The 17,335-nt window shown below is 40.1% G+C and overlaps 1 protein-coding gene across 3 annotated transcripts; it reads right to left on the reverse strand.

Moving 5' to 3' along the window:
• Nucleotides 1-1,854: 1,854 nt before the first annotated feature.
• On the reverse strand, nt 1,855-15,737 carry LOC149317992 (zinc finger protein 639-like). 3 transcript variants are annotated; one of them, XM_089508797.1, is made up of 7 exons: nt 15,612-15,735; nt 13,775-13,866; nt 10,022-10,108; nt 8,703-8,790; nt 6,291-6,398; nt 4,521-4,652; nt 1,855-3,574 (listed from the first exon to the last, which is right to left on the reverse strand). In XM_089508797.1, exons 4-7 carry the CDS (start codon nt 8,758-8,760, stop codon nt 2,424-2,426), a joined length of 1,449 nt encoding a protein of 482 aa, XP_089364923.1. In that variant the 5' UTR covers nt 8,761-8,790; nt 10,022-10,108; nt 13,775-13,866; nt 15,612-15,735; the 3' UTR covers nt 1,855-2,423. The 3 variants fall into 3 exon arrangements, with proteins under 3 accessions (XP_089364923.1, XP_089364924.1, XP_089364925.1); XM_089508798.1 differs by lacking the exon at nt 15,612-15,735 and adding an exon at nt 14,188-14,203; XM_089508799.1 differs by lacking the exon at nt 4,521-4,652 and having other exon boundaries at nt 15,612-15,737.
• Nucleotides 15,738-17,335: the final 1,598 nt, after the last annotated feature.

The raw sequence follows: 17,335 nt of genomic DNA on the forward strand, positions 1-17,335 counted from the left end.
TGGGGGGGCATTGCATATTATGGCTGCTGTTTTTGCGTGAGCTCCGCTTGCCTGAAATTATTCCTTCCAGCCTTCAGCATTAGCAATCCTGTCTTCATCTGGGAGAGCCATTGTCTTTCCATTCCTTTTTGGCATCACTGAAGACTGCAAGTTTAAAAGCTGGTCCTTTTTGGGTTGATTTGTTCACTCCTCTTAAGAGTGATTTAAATTGATAATGGTAAGTATTTAAGTTTTCTGGCCCATAGAACTAATGTGTAATGAAGATGCAAATTTCCATTTTTAGTTTCCATAAGTTGCCCTGCCCCACGTTTCATCTGGCTAAGCATAAAGTATGTTCGTCTTTGCATTTGGACAAGAATGTCACCTGTAAACATTTTTAACACCTTTGGGTTCAGTTTAGAGAGAAAATATTCTGTGTATTATTATTTAACACAGCAATTCTATACACATTTCCCTTGGAATAAGACTTCTTAGACATAATGGGACTTGCTTCTCGGTAATGCTAGTAATATTTCATACATCCTTCTATACTACATACATATGAGGCTTAAATAAAACTGAGATGCAGGCAGTTGTAGCCTTTATCTGTTCAGAAGTATAAAATCAACACATTCTTAATTTCAAAACTTCACAGTGAGCTATTAACAAGCACTTCAATTTCCTCTAGGAATAGCTATTGCAAAGAACTGAGATACTAATGGTTCAGAAACACTAGTTACGGTATTTTCGATTCTGAACACAGAAGGAAGCCATGCAGCTGTCTGGATATTATTGGACTCCCAGCAGTCTTTGCTAGCAGTTTTGAGGGATGCTGGGAGTGACAGTCCAACACTAACTGTATGGCTGCATGATTCCCACCCCTTTCCCCAAATCTTCATAATAATGTTGGCATCTTTGTAGTCTAAAGTGCTTTAACCACACCACTGATGTCTCTTGTCCTCAGGGGAAAGTCTATCTTAAACTCTGCAATGCAGCTACCAGGCACCCTGACCTGAGAGAAAGAAAGCTAAAAATGGGTCATCTATGCATGACACTCATTGGGAAAGGAGGAAATAGGAAAGTGACCGGAAAAGTGGTTTTTTAAAGATAGAATCTATTTTTCAAACTGACATTTACATGATGTCAATGATGAAGGCATGTGGCCATGTTCTTTCTATAAGAGTTTATTCCTGACGTTTTGCCAGCATCCGAAGATGCCAGCCACAGATGCTGACAAAACGCCAGGAATAAACTCATATAGAACATGGCCACAGAGCCCGAAAAACCCACAAAAAACTATGGATGCCGGCCATGAAAGCCTTCAGCTTCACATTGTATCGTCTGAAGTTTTTACAATTTTTTGCCCAATCTTTCTGCCAGAAATTTAGATATCACCCTTGAATGTTTAAAACCGTTACGTCCAAATCACTCAGTACCAGGATCTGAATTTTTCTCATCTCTTTATCCAATTTAAATTGTGAACTTTGAACTTACCTCGGTACAATGTGAAGTCAAAGGCTTTACCTCTGTACCTTGCAGAGTTTGATTTGAATGTGGTGCCCTGCCACTTTCTATCTTAAAGTAATCAGAAATCCATGGCTTGAGCTTCAGCTTTTCTCTTCCCTTGTTTCTGATCTAGCTACTGATGAAAGTTTCTAAAGAACTCAAGAGGTTTCATATTATTCTGTGACTTTTGAGTTCCACTAATAAAACTATTGTACTAATATGGATATTAGCATGGAGGAGGAAAATCTGTCAGTGGGTCATTTCGAATGATACATATCTTTAGTTAAATTTGAAATTCAAGATAAGCTCCCTCATATGCCCATATCTGCTTACTTAGTAACAACACTATGAATACAAATGATGCACAACTTTATCTTGGATACTTTTATTTCCCTCCATAGCTAACAAAAGGACATTCATTTATACTAAGTTGTCTTCAGAAATCAATTGTACAGTAATAGATTCAGTGACATACACATTTCGACCTTAATCAGCAAAATCAAATTGTTTCTGCCAGTGCACTTAGCTTTTACCTGCAGAAAACCTGATCAATGAATCCAAATTTTGTAGAGATGAAACACTCTGTTGTGCTCAAGTTTAGATATGCCTTGAAGATTCTATGAATGAACCCAAAAGGCCAGGGATCATATGTGTGGGTGGTTGTGCACATACTGGTGTTTCAGATCTATCATCAACTTACATTAATTATCCCATGATATCACTATCCCATCAATGCAATGGCTTCCATTTTCACTGTCGTTTATTATCAAACACCGGTAGTGCAACATTAGAAGTGTGGTTGTAGCTGAAGTGACTGTCTCCAAGTGACATAAGGGGAAATTCATTTATAGTTTGACCTTAAGATAACATATGTGGGAATTATATCAATTCTAATATTCTGAACTACATCAAGGGGGAAACCTACACTACTACAACAATCAAGCAGTTTCGTGCATCTGAAGATGACTCAAAAGGTCCTTTTCATTACCAAACCTCATCAAGCAATCAGTGCACTTATGAGGCAGCTCAGCTGAATGTCGGAAGTCCAAATGAGTTTTGAGGTCTCCAATTTGCCCTGTGGAATATTCACAATATTGACACAAATAAATCCCCTCAGACTCGTGAGTGTTCAAATGTTTGCAGTATTCCAGCATGCCAGAAAAGCCCTTCCCGCAGTCGTCGCAAACATGGGGAAATATTTTGGTATGTTCGATTGCCACATGCCGGTTGACATTGGTATGAAGCCTGCTACGGAAGCCACAGACTTGACACACAAAGAAGTTCTTGCACTTGTCAAAGCTGATTTTGTTGACCAGACTGTACTGCCCTTGCTGCTGCCTGCTATGGTAGCTATCGCTCAGCTCTATCAGCCGGCCTGCATGCTCATTTACCACGTGGCTGTGCAAATCCTCTGGGTCACTAGTTTCATGCTCACAAAACTGACAAAGGTACTGCTCGTCGCAGCTGTGCTCCTGGAAATGGAGATACAACTCACTACTGGAGGAGAACTGAACATCGCATTGCTCACACCAATAAAGGTGATCGCTGAAGTGAGTGTCTGCAATGTGTTGGCTCAGGTTTTCAAACATCACTGTTTTGTAGTCACAGTATTTGCAAATGTAGGGATCTTCTTCATGGATTTTTAAGTGCTCAACGAGCACCTTTTTGGAGGAGAAGCTCTCCTTACACACCCGGCAGATGTTGCCCTCAGGACATGTCTTATGCTTCAGAACCATGTGCTGCTTTAAATCCGAGAAGTACTTGCTGTTGAATGTGCATCGTTCACATTTGTACAAACCACTGCTGTTAGCCCGCAGCAAAGGCCATTTTGGCTGAATGGTAACATTCAAAGGAGGATTCTTCCCAAGCACCTTGCAGCTTTCCACTGGAATTTCCTCAGCTTCTTCTGCTTCAAGCTTCTCTGGAGAAATGGTCTGTGTTTCTATGTCATGGACTTCCACAGCCTGGACTTCTGTAGTGGAAATTTCTACCGTTTGAATGTCCAGTGGTTTCTCCTCTTCAGTTAAGCTGTCACTGAAAATAGGTGATTCACACCTATCTTTAAAAATTCCATTGTTGGACAGTTTATCTATAAAAAGGAGATAAGTGAAGCCAAAGTTATAAAGAGTTACCAATTCTGTTTCCTCCTTTTCCCATTTTAATCTGCTTGATAAAATTTATCAGTTCACTAGATGGACAAGGTCAGCCTGGGTTTCTTCCTGTCATCAAGAAGGAAAGAATGGCCTGACTCCCTACAATAACTTGAGTATAAACAAGTACAGATACAATTTGCAGACTCCATACTGTATGCTATAATATAGGGATGAGCAACTATGGCAGAGTAGGGGGGAATATTAGCTCCACAGGAGATCTTGAGCCTGTACCCCTTCCACTACTGCCAAAAAATATTCCCAAATATTTGTGTTCCCAAATACTCCCCAACACCCTCTAAGAAGTGTAGGGGGCATTTTTGCCATTTTCCAGCCCCTCCAAGACAACTGGGCTCTAGACAGGCATTTTTTCTAAACAGGAAGTACCCAGAAGTCACTTCTTGTTTTAAAAGAGGACCTTCCTGTATGTAAAATACTTTCAACATCTGGGAGGTGGGACTGTTTTGCCCCCTCCTGCAATAACAGGAATAGTAGTCCTCCAATAAATCAAGCTTCCTGTTTTTACCCCAATATTTCTACCAGACTCCCTGACTTTCACATTCCATGGGAACCCACAAGTCACATGTCTCTGCAGACTGTAGTTTCCACCCCTGCTTTAAGGCAGAATAAGTGAGAGAGAGCAGTTAAGGATCACATTCTGAGCAGGGATTTGAATCCACGTCTTCCCATCTAAGCTCAATACTACTAGATCACAGCAGATTTCAAGCAGCAAGACATTTTAACTTTCAATATGGAACTTTATTAATAACATCTCTAACAGCTGGCACTGTTTTTTCTTTCAACATTCTTTATTAAAAAGAGAAAGTAAATATAACTAGAACTCAAGTCACATGCAGTCATCTTTACACAAACACTTTCATTTACCTTTCTTTTTAGGATCCATGAAATATAACCCCATGACATTATTCTGAGTCCCACTCCACTGAGATATCCCAGCATACACTGGACTGCCATCCTCATCAGTATCTGTGGTGTGCACTGTATTGTGAAATCTCCCTATTGAGAAAAGGGATGCTTTGGTGGTTTTATCCTAAATCAATTTATACATGACAGTAACCCAGTATCACATACCAAGAGCTTATTTTGCAGTCTAGTCTCAGTAATGAATTACTAACATGTTATTTAAAAATAGCGAGGAATCCATTCTGGCTTTGTCTGACATAAGTGACTTATACAGCAGGTTAAACATCCAGAACATTTTTCTCCATATGTCATTACACATGGATAGTATAACTATATATTGATGTTTTTTTATGAGAATAAAAATTTTTACATGCTAAGGGGATAAGCACACCAAAAACAATGAGATTAATTTCAGAGTAAAGATGCACAGGATTCTCCTATAGATCCACTTATAGGTAAGCTTGTCTACATACTATATGTTTACCCAAAAATGATTCTCAATGTGCTCTGGTTGGCTTCCTCCCTGAGAATTGTGCTGAGGATAGAAGCTTTCAGGATCTTTGTCTTGCATATTAAGGAGGGGAAGAAGAATTAAAAGACAAAACATCTGATAAGCCTTGGGCATGTGGCCAGTTGCATGGAATGAATCCAGGGAAAAGTCAACTAACTGTGTATTACTGATAATTTTCTATTTATGGAAAAAAAGTGCTGCAAGGGCTATGATGGTTTCTTTTAAATAAATATTGTCTTCATTACAGGGGTGGGAACTATGGAGCCATTCAGATGTTGGATTGCAACCATCAGCATCCCTTGTCATTAGCTTGGGCAGCTGGGAGCTACAATCTTACAACATCTGAAGAATGCATGGTTTTTAATTTCTTCATTAAAATAGTATATCCCTTAGATATATGGTCTTATACCATTTCTATGTTGAATAGCATATTTCCCCTTGTTTTATTTACATTTTAACAAATTCATCTAATCTGTATTTTTACACAGCACCTGATTAAAGTACCTGATTATTTAAAGTATTTAAATTTAAAGTATTTAAATGCAAAGTATCTGATTATTTAACAATGCAATCCTAGGCATGTTGTTCACAGTGCAACATTATGCATGGCTATTTAGAAGTCTTACCAAATTCAGTTGGGATATACTAGGGTTGATGTTTGTTTTGGAGTGCATCCTTAATTATCTTTAAAACTCCTTTATTAAAAGATTTCATATTTAATTATTCAAGTATAATATTGGCTTTCATGTTGCTAGTGACAGCTTGACCATGGACCCGAAAGAGGACTGTGCTTTGACAGATTTTTCCGATTTTTAAAAATCAACACATGCAGCCATGCCACCTCTGACTGACCTCATTAGCATTAGTGAACCAAATGGACTTGGCTGCCTACTAGGAATTATCTATCCATTGTCCCTTGTACAATCATGATTTAGGCCATGCCTACAAAGGATGTTTTAGTAAAAACCAAAAGTATACAATAAAAAAACCTCAAGTAGGTAAAAAATAGAAAGAACTGATGTAGTCTAACATTATGCCTTTTCAGAGTGTGCTCAGACCATCTGTGCAGAGTCTACAATGTACCATATGTGCTGTAATGATAGGAAGGAGGATCTCTGAAAACTGTGTGCAGATACCATATGGTTTGCAGGATGTTTCTCCTAGACATATTCCCACCTCAGCATAACCGTGAATGGATGTAGCAAGATGCTAAATCTTACCTCGGTTATCAGAAACTTTTGTGTCTAGCTGTTTCATGGAACACACACTGTAACAATGGTCAGAAAATATACCACTATTGTCTATGTATTTCGGAACCCCAGAAGAAACTACAAAGAAAAAGGGCAGACATCAACATACATAACAACAGAAGCACATCCAAATTGTTGCAGCCTTTTGATGTAATGCACAAGAATCAGAACTGCTATAATATAGTTGGCATCCTCTTAGGGATTTACTATGGCATAAGCTCAATCATTCTAAGTTCTTTTTTTTGGTCATTGTGAAGGTTGGAATTCTATACTGACCTTGAGCAAAAGCCCTTCAGGATTCAGCTTTTAGCTGTTGCAACCTCCAACCAACAGCCATTTAAGGCTGGTAAGCGGGTGGCATTAGAGAAACATCTGACAATGTTCCTATGGAAGTTTCAGAAGATTGTGGTCCAAAACACACTGCAGATATAATCCAGTTTGAGACAACTTTAACTGCCCTAGCTCACTGCTAGGGAATCATGGGAATTGTAGTTTATTGTGGCACCAGACCTCTCTGATAGAGAAAGCTAAATGTCTCACAAAACAAGTTATCAGAATTCCCTAGCATTGAATCAGGGCAGTTAAAGCAGTCTCAAACTGGATTATATCTGCATTGTGTTTTGGATCAATATCACTGTTCTGCATTTGGCTATAGGGACAAAGCCAGATGCTTCAGTGATGGCCCTGGCTCTCGACTGGGCACTAAATGACCATGAAGTAAAGACTGCAGCAGCTGAAAGTTGAGTCTTGGAGGAGTTGAGAAGGAACATGTATTGTAGTTCTACTGCATAACTTTTACATTACTATTCCCTAATGCAGGGAGTTTCATTATTAGTAAAACAATATTTAGAAAATACACAGCCCGTGTCCATTTCCAAAACTTAAGGATCAAGGCCTTCAGTTATTGAAGTGATACATCAGATGGCAGCAGCAGTGGTATTTAGAAACACTGGGGCATGAACTGCTGTACATTTATTGGACAACTTGTTACTGAGTTCCACAATGTTATAGAGAAACGTAAATTACAGGGATAACAGCTTCTATTATTATTATTATTATTAAGCTTTATTTATAAAGCGCTGTAAATTTACACAGCGCTGTACATACAATCTTTTTAATTGGACGGTTCTATATCTATATAACAGGCATATCTCACTAAAACAGCAGGTTAGGTTCCAGAAACACCACCATAAAGCAAACCAAAGCCTTTTTTTTACTTGCCAGTGTTTATTAAGATCTAAAAACATATATACACCATTATTTATTAAGCATGCAATAGTGCTTAGCTTACACATTTAAAAATTCCCAGAAAACAACATTGAGACATGAAGTGTATAAATGCTGTAAACAGACTGGGCGTTGGTAACAAAATGGTGCTGTAGTGAATGGTGCAGTGGCTTAGCAGTTTAGATGCTGACTCCGACAACCACAGGTTCCATGTCAGTAGTTCGAGACACAAATGCTGTGTGACGGAGTAATCTCCTATCACTAGTTCCAGCTTCTGCCAACCTAGCAGTTCAAAAGCATGTAAAAGTGCAAGTAGATAAATAGGTACCACTTTGGTGGAAAGGAAACAACGTTCTGTGCAGTCATGCTGGCCACATGACCACCAGAGTCGTCTTTGCCAAAGCTGTCTCCCTCTGCTTAGCAACCGGAATGAGCAACACCCCCTGCAGTTGGACACGATTTGATAACCACGTCAAAGGGGAAACTTTTACCTTTTTTTACTGTATAATCAAAAAGCGCTGTATTAATGTAGTGCACTAAAGCAGAGCTTTAAAGCAGGATATGCCTGTATATATAATAACGCATACACAATCTTTTGTTTTATGTCATAAAGTAATTTCTGACCTATGGAGAACTTATCATGGGGTTTTCTTGCCAACATTTGTTTAACATTTGGTTTGCCACTACTTTACTCTGAGGCCGAGAGAGTTTAACTTGCCCGAGTTCACTCAAGGGACAACTAGGGATTTGAACTCAGATGTCCAGAGTCATAATCCAGTGCTCAAACCATTACACTACACTAGCTTTCTATATATGTATTACAGATTCAATCAACTTACATTTTAAGAGTGTAGCAGAGAAACATGCACATCCAAACTAGTGCTTAGCTTACACCAGAGAAAAGTGTGGTCCATGGGCTGAATGAAGCCCTTGGACCCCATGTTTGTGGTCCCTGATGCTTATTAGTCCTACAAAAGCGTCTTAAAGAAAAATATAGTGCAACTGCCCCCCCCCCCCCCCCAGTTTGAACAGTTAATCTTCATTTAAGGTTTCCATTTCAAAATTTACTGTGCGCCATTTTTAACAAGTGTATTCACTAGGAAATGTAAAATTTATTTCCACAAGAGTAAGCAAATGTATGTATTCTTAACTAACCTGAATAACGTGAGGGATGTAGAGTTTTCCTTTTCCTCTTCTTTGGATGTTCATTCATTTTGCTTCGGTATAAAAGAACTGAAAGTAGCTGTCAAAAGATATATTTGTTAATGCCCTTCCTGTTAATTTGGAGACAGCTCTCCCAAAAACTTAAATTGGTAATTAAGCCCCTCTGTGCCATGTATCAACAAGCTGAATCTGACTACTAGCAAGAACTAGGATTATTTTAAAATGAGACACTAGAACAGCGGTTCCGAAGCTTTGAGCATCCATTTGTTTTGGACTTCAGATCCCAGAAGCCTCAGCCAACTTGGTCAGCAATCAGGAATTTTGGGAGCTGAAGTCCAAAACATCTGGAAGACCAAAGGCTGGGAGAACCACTGCACTAGTTGAAAACCATCATACATTCAGGGAGGACCTGGATTTTTGGAATATTGGGCTGTCAGTCCCAACTAGAGCAAGCTGAATGAATCAATGGAGTCTACATAAATATTGGTGTAGTAACTGCCCACGGGTTTAGTCTACCTCAGTCCTTTGCTGATATGTAGGAGCTAGAGCTTTGCTAATACATAGGAACTAGAGCTAGAGTCCTGGAAATTACAGCAGTAACAACAACAAGAGTGTTAAATTTAGTATCTTTCTCTTTGGGCATCTGTATAATGAAGATATGCCCAAAAGCTTGGGTATTGGTGCAGTTTAGCTTAGCTATGCAAATAAATTACCTGGAACAATAACAATAAAATCTGTGAAACTATTTAAATTTAGTATTTCCAGCAAAACATAGTTGCTCCAGGAGTTAAGAAATTTAGCTAACCAAAGCCTTCATTAAAGCTTTCTCAGAGTATCTGTCATTCTGGGATTTTAAAATAATAATTTTGAAAAATCATCTGGAACAAAATGTCCTTTTTATTTTTTCTCGTCTGCCACTAGTTTGCAACTCAGATATTATTTAATGGTTTGTTATTTAATTTTCAAAAACATTGCTTCTGCCAACACAGTATCCCATCTAGAAGGCTTCCAATTCCTAACGGAGAAGTCCACACATTTTAAGGCATTATTCAAAACTACAAACTTATGCCATCTTAATTAATTTTGGTGTGTGTGTGTGTGTGTGTATTTCGATTTACAACCATCTTTTTTACTGTCCAGTGACCCAAGATGACTGATAAAATTGAAAATAAAATAAAAGTTCAGCTAAAAATGTTCTATTAGAAATGTTGAAAAAACAAGTATCAGCTGTATTAAAACATATAATTAAAATAGTTTAAAATACATTGAAAAAACATGAAATAAATTCAGAAACTTAACTGAAAACATACCAGATTAAAAAACACTGCATATCACTGTGCGCTGTGAATTCTTAGATTTCCATAGTCAGGTCTTTCAACTCGATAGACTCTTCACTGCTGCAAAGTGAAATAAGAACAGAAGGACTGCTGACTACAAAGCTTCTGACAACAGAGGAAGCATCTAAAAATGGGGGAAACACAACCACCCAAACAAACACAAATGTTTAATTCAGATTAGAACAATTTATGCAGCACATAAACATCTGTATAAGCATGCAAAAAAGAATATTTTCTGTCTTGAGGTATTTATATATGTTTAGCATTTTGCAGCTACAGAGAAGTGGCAATGTAGAAGACATAAAATACAGATTAGTAACCATGAAAAGCATCTAGGAAAGGTAAAGGCGCCATTGCTTCGATTCCCCTTGCTCTGAAAGAAAAGCTGAATGTGAGAGATTATCAGATCAGTTACTAGATTCACTGCAGAGACAACACAGGCACTGGTTTATAGAACAAATGCTACCTTGTATATGTACAAATGCATCTGTTCTTTAATTCATTTGCTGAGAAAGAGAACTCCTCAGAGGCTGAACTCTCCTATAGGTCAGTGAGGGAAATTGAAATTTCTTGGTTGATAAACTACAAGGATGTTGGGAGAATGGGTAGAGGTTCATTAGAAACTTTAAAAAATGCAGAATACAAAAAAGTCTGCAAAAACTGGAAAAGGGTAAAAATAATGTGCTCTTCCCGGGGGAAGTATTTCATCAGGAAAATTCTGTTTAACTAGAGAGGCATTCTAAGATGCTCTTAAGTGCCATAAACTGATGTAGCACAATGGCTATGAGACTGGACTACAAATCACAAAGCCTTTTGAGATCTGACTCTCATTTATACCATGAACTCAATAGATATCTTTAGGAAAGTGAACTATCTGCTATATGGGGATAATAAAATACCAATTTTCCTTACAGAGATATTTAAAAGACAATACATAACACACATGAAGAACTCTGAATGCTCCAAAACAGGACTGGAGAACCCATGATTTTGTAGATGAACTCCAATAAGACTCAGTCACCTGGTCAATAATAAGTAGGACTTACAATAAAATAATGAACTAAAGCCACAAGTCAGAGCACAGTCACAATAAAACCTCCAATACTTAACAGATTGGCAAATATGGTTCTTGCATGGCACCAAGCAAAAAAAAAGCAAAAACAAACCCAAGGATGGTGCCAGAAGCATCTTTCAGATGATGGCATTTCAGAGAAAAAGGTCACAAAATTGAAATAGCCTTATCTCTAATGAGCTATCTCAGAGGGTTAAAAGACCTAGAACAGACTCTTGGAAACTAATCTCAACAAAGAAAAACAAGTGGTTGTTAAAGGAACCTTGAACTACGCCATCTAAGGGGTGAAACAGATGGGCAGAAGGGGCAACTTGAAGACAGAGTGGGGCCACAGCAAACACATGCTGCGGCCCCAATCTGCCTTGAAGTCAGCTGAAAAAGAAGCGGCAAAGATCCACTCCTTTTTTGGCTAGAGAAAAGGTGACTATTCCCGCCCCACCCTGGCCTCACAGCGGCTTCAAGCAGCTCTGGTGTGCGGTGCATAAATGCCACGCCACTGGAGCGCCTTGAGGCTGCCCGAATTCTGGGCAGTGTGGGAGCGTGTGGCAACAAACACCACTCTCCCAAGCCACCTGGACAGGAGCTTTGAAGGGCTGTCTGTTCCGGCCCTAAGACATTCAGAATTTTACCCAGGAGATCTGAAGCCAATGGAATTGTTTATGAACTTGCAAGATAGGTTACATATATCTGATTTTAATTAGAAATCATTGTGCTGAAGATTTGCATAATTTTCAAAGGCTGCCCCACTCTAGCACACCTAATAATTTACAGCTCTTTTCATTATCTGTTGTTGTTGTGTGGCTTTTAGTTGTTTCTGACTTACGATGACCCTAAGGTGATCCTAACACAGGTTTTTTCTTGCCAAGATTTGTTCAGAGAGGGTTTACCCCTGTCTTCCTCTGAGGCTGACAGAATATGATTAATCAAGGCTGCCTAGTGGGTTTCCATGGCCGAGAAAGAATTTGAACCCTGGTCTCCAAAGCCAGGGCCCAACATTCAAGCCATTACAACACACTATTCATTTTTCAGCATATGCAGTATTAAAAGTTGTAGACTTTATTAAATGTCCTGTTGCTTATTAAATAAAAGTGAAGCAGTCAGCATAGGTTTATGTTAGCTGGCTTATCTTGCTTGTAGGCGAACACTTAATATACTATCCTTGTCCACTTAAGACACTATCCTTTTACACAAGAAACAAGTAATTTACCAAGTGGAGATAGGATAACATCTCTCATTTAGAACCTAGTGAGACTTGCTTCTGTCAGTGAAAATAAGCAGATGTTCAGATTGCTAACATTTGTGCAAAAGTCCTCAATGACCCCATGTTTTACAGTAACATGATCATTCAAAATAGTCAAATCAGTCTTGTTGATAATGAAAGCAGAAACAAGGATGAGGAACCTCTAGCCCTTCGGATATTTTGGCCTCCAACTACAACAATCCCAGGCATTTGGCCATGCTGAATAAGGCAGACAGGAGTTGCAGATCTGTTCAAAGGCATATCTTTGGAAATTTCAGCACTGTTCTGCCCTGATTTAAGACTTATTCTCTTCATCCACAAAGGCATCTATCACTAGCACTCTCCATGCATTTCAGGATGAATGTCTGCAGTAGGACTGGCTCTATCAGTGTAGCACAGAGTCACATTCTGTTCAAAACATTCCAGAATCAATGTTCTAAAGCAATGGTTCTTCACCTACTGTCTGCAGACTCCAGGAGGCTGCAAGGTCCTGACAGAGGGTCTTCTGCAAAGGCTTGAAGAAATGTTATGTCAAACCACTTCGGTTGAAAATTACAATCAATAATCTGTGTTACCTCAAAAAAATCCCACAGGGAGATTGATTTTCTCTGGGAAAGGGGAGAATAGATCTAATATATTGGAAGCTTCCCATCAGTTCTCAAAACCAATGAGAACACAACCCAGGAAGTTCTAAGTGCAGCTGAACTGCCCTGTCTCAGTGCTAGGGAATCCTGGGAATTGTGGTTCTCTGACAGAGAAGACTAAATGTTTCACAGAATTACAGTGCCCAAAATTCCCTAGCACTGAGCCAGGGCAGTTAAAGCAGTCTCAAACTGGATTATTTATGCAGTGTGTTTTTATACCTCTGTTAGTCTCAAAAGTACTACAAGATCCCTTTGCATGATAATATAAACTAACATGGCTATGCCTTTGAATTTCGCAAACCTTATTTGCCATCCCTATCCCCTGTGGTTGATTTCCAGGTATAAGGGCTTTGATATGCATTAAGTCTGCATTCATGCACTTTTACCTTGGAGTATGCTCCCCTGGACGAGGACCTTACTCCCGAGTAACTACATACAGATAACTTTGCTGGGTTGTTTCTTTCACATTATGATCCACTGCCGAGTTGTTGCTGTTGCTGTGTGCCTTCAATTTGTTTCCAACTTATGGCAACACTAAGGCAAGACTGAAAGTCTATTAGAAGACTTTACCCTTTCCTTACTCTTTGTAGGAAGAGATCATTCAGTTTCATATTACGACAAAGAAATGCCAAAGCAAGTTGTGTAAAAAACTCTACACAGTGGAGCAAATCTGAGGCCACTTTTTGATTTAGAATGCCAATTCCTACGAAATCCATAAAATATTTTAAAAACCTTTTATGATCCCCAATTTTGTGTAATCAGTTACCTACCTTAAAAGCTGTACAGAAAGAAGGCTGGATGTAGTAACTCAAGAAGAAGTCCGTCTAACTTCAATAACAATTTCCAGGTTACATGGCCTCAGCTGGAAAAGATATATTAAGATAAGAAGAATCAGCCCAATCACTGAATCAATATCACTAGTAGCAATAATAATAATGATAATAATAATTAATGATGATGATGATGATAAAAGTAAGGCCGTCTGACGTCAATGACAATTCCCAGAATAAATATTGCCAACAGCAATAACAACAATTAATGACGATAATGATGATGACAACGATGAAGAGTATTAAGCCCTTCAGACTTCGATGACTTCCCAGAATAAATATTGCCAGCAGCAATAACAATTATTAATGACAATGATAATGATAATAAATACTAATAAGCTCCTCTGACTTACATGACAATTCACAGATAAGGGTTACACAGCCTCAGCTGAAAAAGATATATTAAAATAAGAAGAATCACCCCAACCACAGAATCAATATCACCGGCAGCATGAATAGAAATTAAAAATTAACAATGATGATTAACAAATTAATTAATTAATGATGAACAAATTAACAAATTCACATGCCCAAATAACAAAAATTTAGTGTACAAAGGGAGACAGAAATTTAATGTCCAAAAATAATGACAAAATTTGATGCCCAAAATCTGATGTACAAAGAGGGACAGAAATTTAATGTACAGATGATAATGACAAAAAAAATTAATGTCCAAATTTGATGTGCAAAGAATGAAAAAAATGTAATGTCCAAATAATGACAAAAAATGTAATGTCCACATTTAACGTACAAAGAGGAACAGAAGTGTAACATCCATTACAAACAATTAGTCCACGTTTAATGTACAAAGGAGGACAGCAATGTCATCGTGTCCAAATTATGACAAAAATATGTAACGTCCAAATTGGCAGAAATATAACATCCATTACAAAAATGTAATGTTCACATTTAATATACAAATAATGACACATTTAATGTGCAAATGACCCCCCCAAAAAACCAATGTCCAAATGTGATGTACAAAGAGGGACAGAAATTCAATGTGCAAATAATGACCAAAAAAATTTAATGTCCAAATTCAATGAAGAGGGATAGAGATGTAAAGGTCTAAAGAACAATACAATTGTGTGTGCGTGCGTGTGTGTGTGTATATAGATATATATATATGATTGTTATTTAGACCTTTACATCTCTATCCCTCTTCATTGAATTTGGACATTAAATTTTTTGTCATATTATATATATATATATATATATATGTAATATATTACATATTAAATATTTTACACATATATATGTGTGTAATATATTACATATTAATTTTTGTCGTTATTATATATATATATATATATATATATATATAATAACGACAAAAGATGGCCTGGGCCTTGTGCCTGGGCTCTTTGGGCATTGCATTGGGGCATTAATATATATATATATATATATATATATATATATATATATATAACGTTATATATATATAACGTCCCAATGCAATGCCCAAAGAGCCCAGGCACAAGGAGGCCGGCAGGCAGGCAGGCAGGCAGGCATCCCGGGGCCAAAGGGCTGCCTGGATCCCGAGCGGCGCGGTCCGGCCTTGTGCCCGGGAGGGAAAGGGCAGCCCTGGAGAAGGAGAGGAGGGCCGGGCCGGGCCTTCCTTCCTCTCCTGGCGGCGGGTCAGCGGCGCCTGGCGTGGGGAGAGGGGCGGAGAGGGACCGAGGACGGAGGCTTCCACCGGGCGCCCTCTCCTTTCTTCCAGCCTCCCTCTCCCCCGGCCCCAGGAAGGAGGGAGGGAGGGAGGCAGGGCAGGACTCACCTTCAGGCGAAGGCGGCTTCGCTACTAGGCCCCAAGCGGAGCTGAAGGAGGGAGAGAGGGAGGGAGGGAGGCCGCCATTGTTTCCCCGCCCCTTCGCCGCTGAGGCAGAGCAGCAGCACTGAGGAGGAAGAGGAGGAGGAGGCCATAATGGCGGCCTAAGGAAGGAGCTCCTCCTCCTGTTGCTCCTCCTGCTCCTCTGTGGGAGGATGTCATGGCCACCTTCCTCCTCCTCCTCCGCCCCAGAGTCACTTATTCGCTGTAATTTAGCTCGTTTATCTATATTTTAGATTGTAAGCCATTGGCAGGTCCACTCTTTCATATTTATAAATAATAATAATAAATAAAATTTTTATTTATATCCCGCCCTTCTAGAAATCAGGGCGGCTTACAGCATGGATTAAAATACAATCAATATACACATTAAGAGTTAAAATACAATACAATAATCATACAGAGAAAATAACCAACAAAAGCCCCATAGCCCAACCTCTTGGCCACGGAAGAGGAGGGAGGCCCACAGGATTTTATTCGGGGAATGCCTGTTGGAACAGGAAGGTCTTTAAATCCTTCCTGAATTGGGCCAGGGTGGTAGACGAGCGGAGCTCGGTGGGCAGCGTATTCCAAAGGGCTGGGGCAGCTGTGGAGAATGACCTCCGTGTAGTGGAGGCCAACCTAGCCCCAGGCACCTTCAGTAATTGCTGCCCAGACGTTCTGAGGGTGCGAGGCGGAATGTACGGGGAGAGGCGGTCCTTCAGGTATCCTGGGCCCAAGCCATTTAGGGCTTTATAGGTGATTACCAACGCCTTATATTGGGCTCGGAAGCGAATGGGCAGCCAATGGAGGTCTTTCAGAACCGGTGTTATATGGCTGGTCCTGGGAGCACCAGTGACCAGCCGGGCTGCCATGTTCTGCACCATTTGCAGCTTCCGAGTTTGGTATAAGGGTTGCCCCATGTAGAGTACATTGCAGAAATCCAGTCTCGAAGTTACCAGAGCATGTACAACAGTTTCTAGGTCCCTCTGGGCCAGGTATGGGCGCAGCTGGCGAATCAGCCGAAGCTGATAACAGGTGCTCTTGACCGTGGCATTCACCTGAGCAGTCAGGTGAAGCGACGAGTCAAGAAGCACCCCCAGACTGCGCACGGAGTCCTTCACAGGGAGCGTGACCCCGTTCAGGACAGGTGGAACCACCGCCATTCCTGGACCAGGGGAGCCTATCACTAGTACCTCCGTTTTCTCTGGATTCAATTTGAGTCGGTTTTCCCTCATCCAGCCCATTACTGACTCTAGACAGGCCACGAGGGGAGAGACGCCATCCCCGGTCACTGCATCAGTCGGAGACATAGAGAAAATAATTTGGGTGTCATCAGCGTACTGATAACCCCGCGCCCCATGACTCCGGATGATCTCTCCCAGCGGTTTCATGTAAATGTTAAATAGCATGGGAGACAGAATGGCTCCTTGAGGGACCCCAGTTTTAAGGGGCCTCTCATCAGAGCACACGTCTCCCAGCTGCACCATCTGGGACCTCCCGGAGAGGTAGGACCGGAACCACTGGAGCGCAGTGCCCCCGATCCCCACCTCTGCCAGGCGCCCCAGAAGGATACCATGGTCTATGGTATCGAAAGCCGCTGAGATGTCCAAGAGCACCAACAGGGACACGCTTCCCCCATCGATGCTCAGACAGAGATCATCGACCAAGGCGACCATGGCAGTCTCAACCCC

The sequence above is a fragment of the Sceloporus occidentalis genome, unplaced genomic scaffold, assembly GCF_023333645.1.
Source record: "Sceloporus occidentalis isolate IW3139 unplaced genomic scaffold, rSceOcc1.0.p SCAF_2, whole genome shotgun sequence".
Lineage (NCBI taxonomy): Eukaryota > Metazoa > Chordata > Lepidosauria > Squamata > Phrynosomatidae > Sceloporus > Sceloporus occidentalis.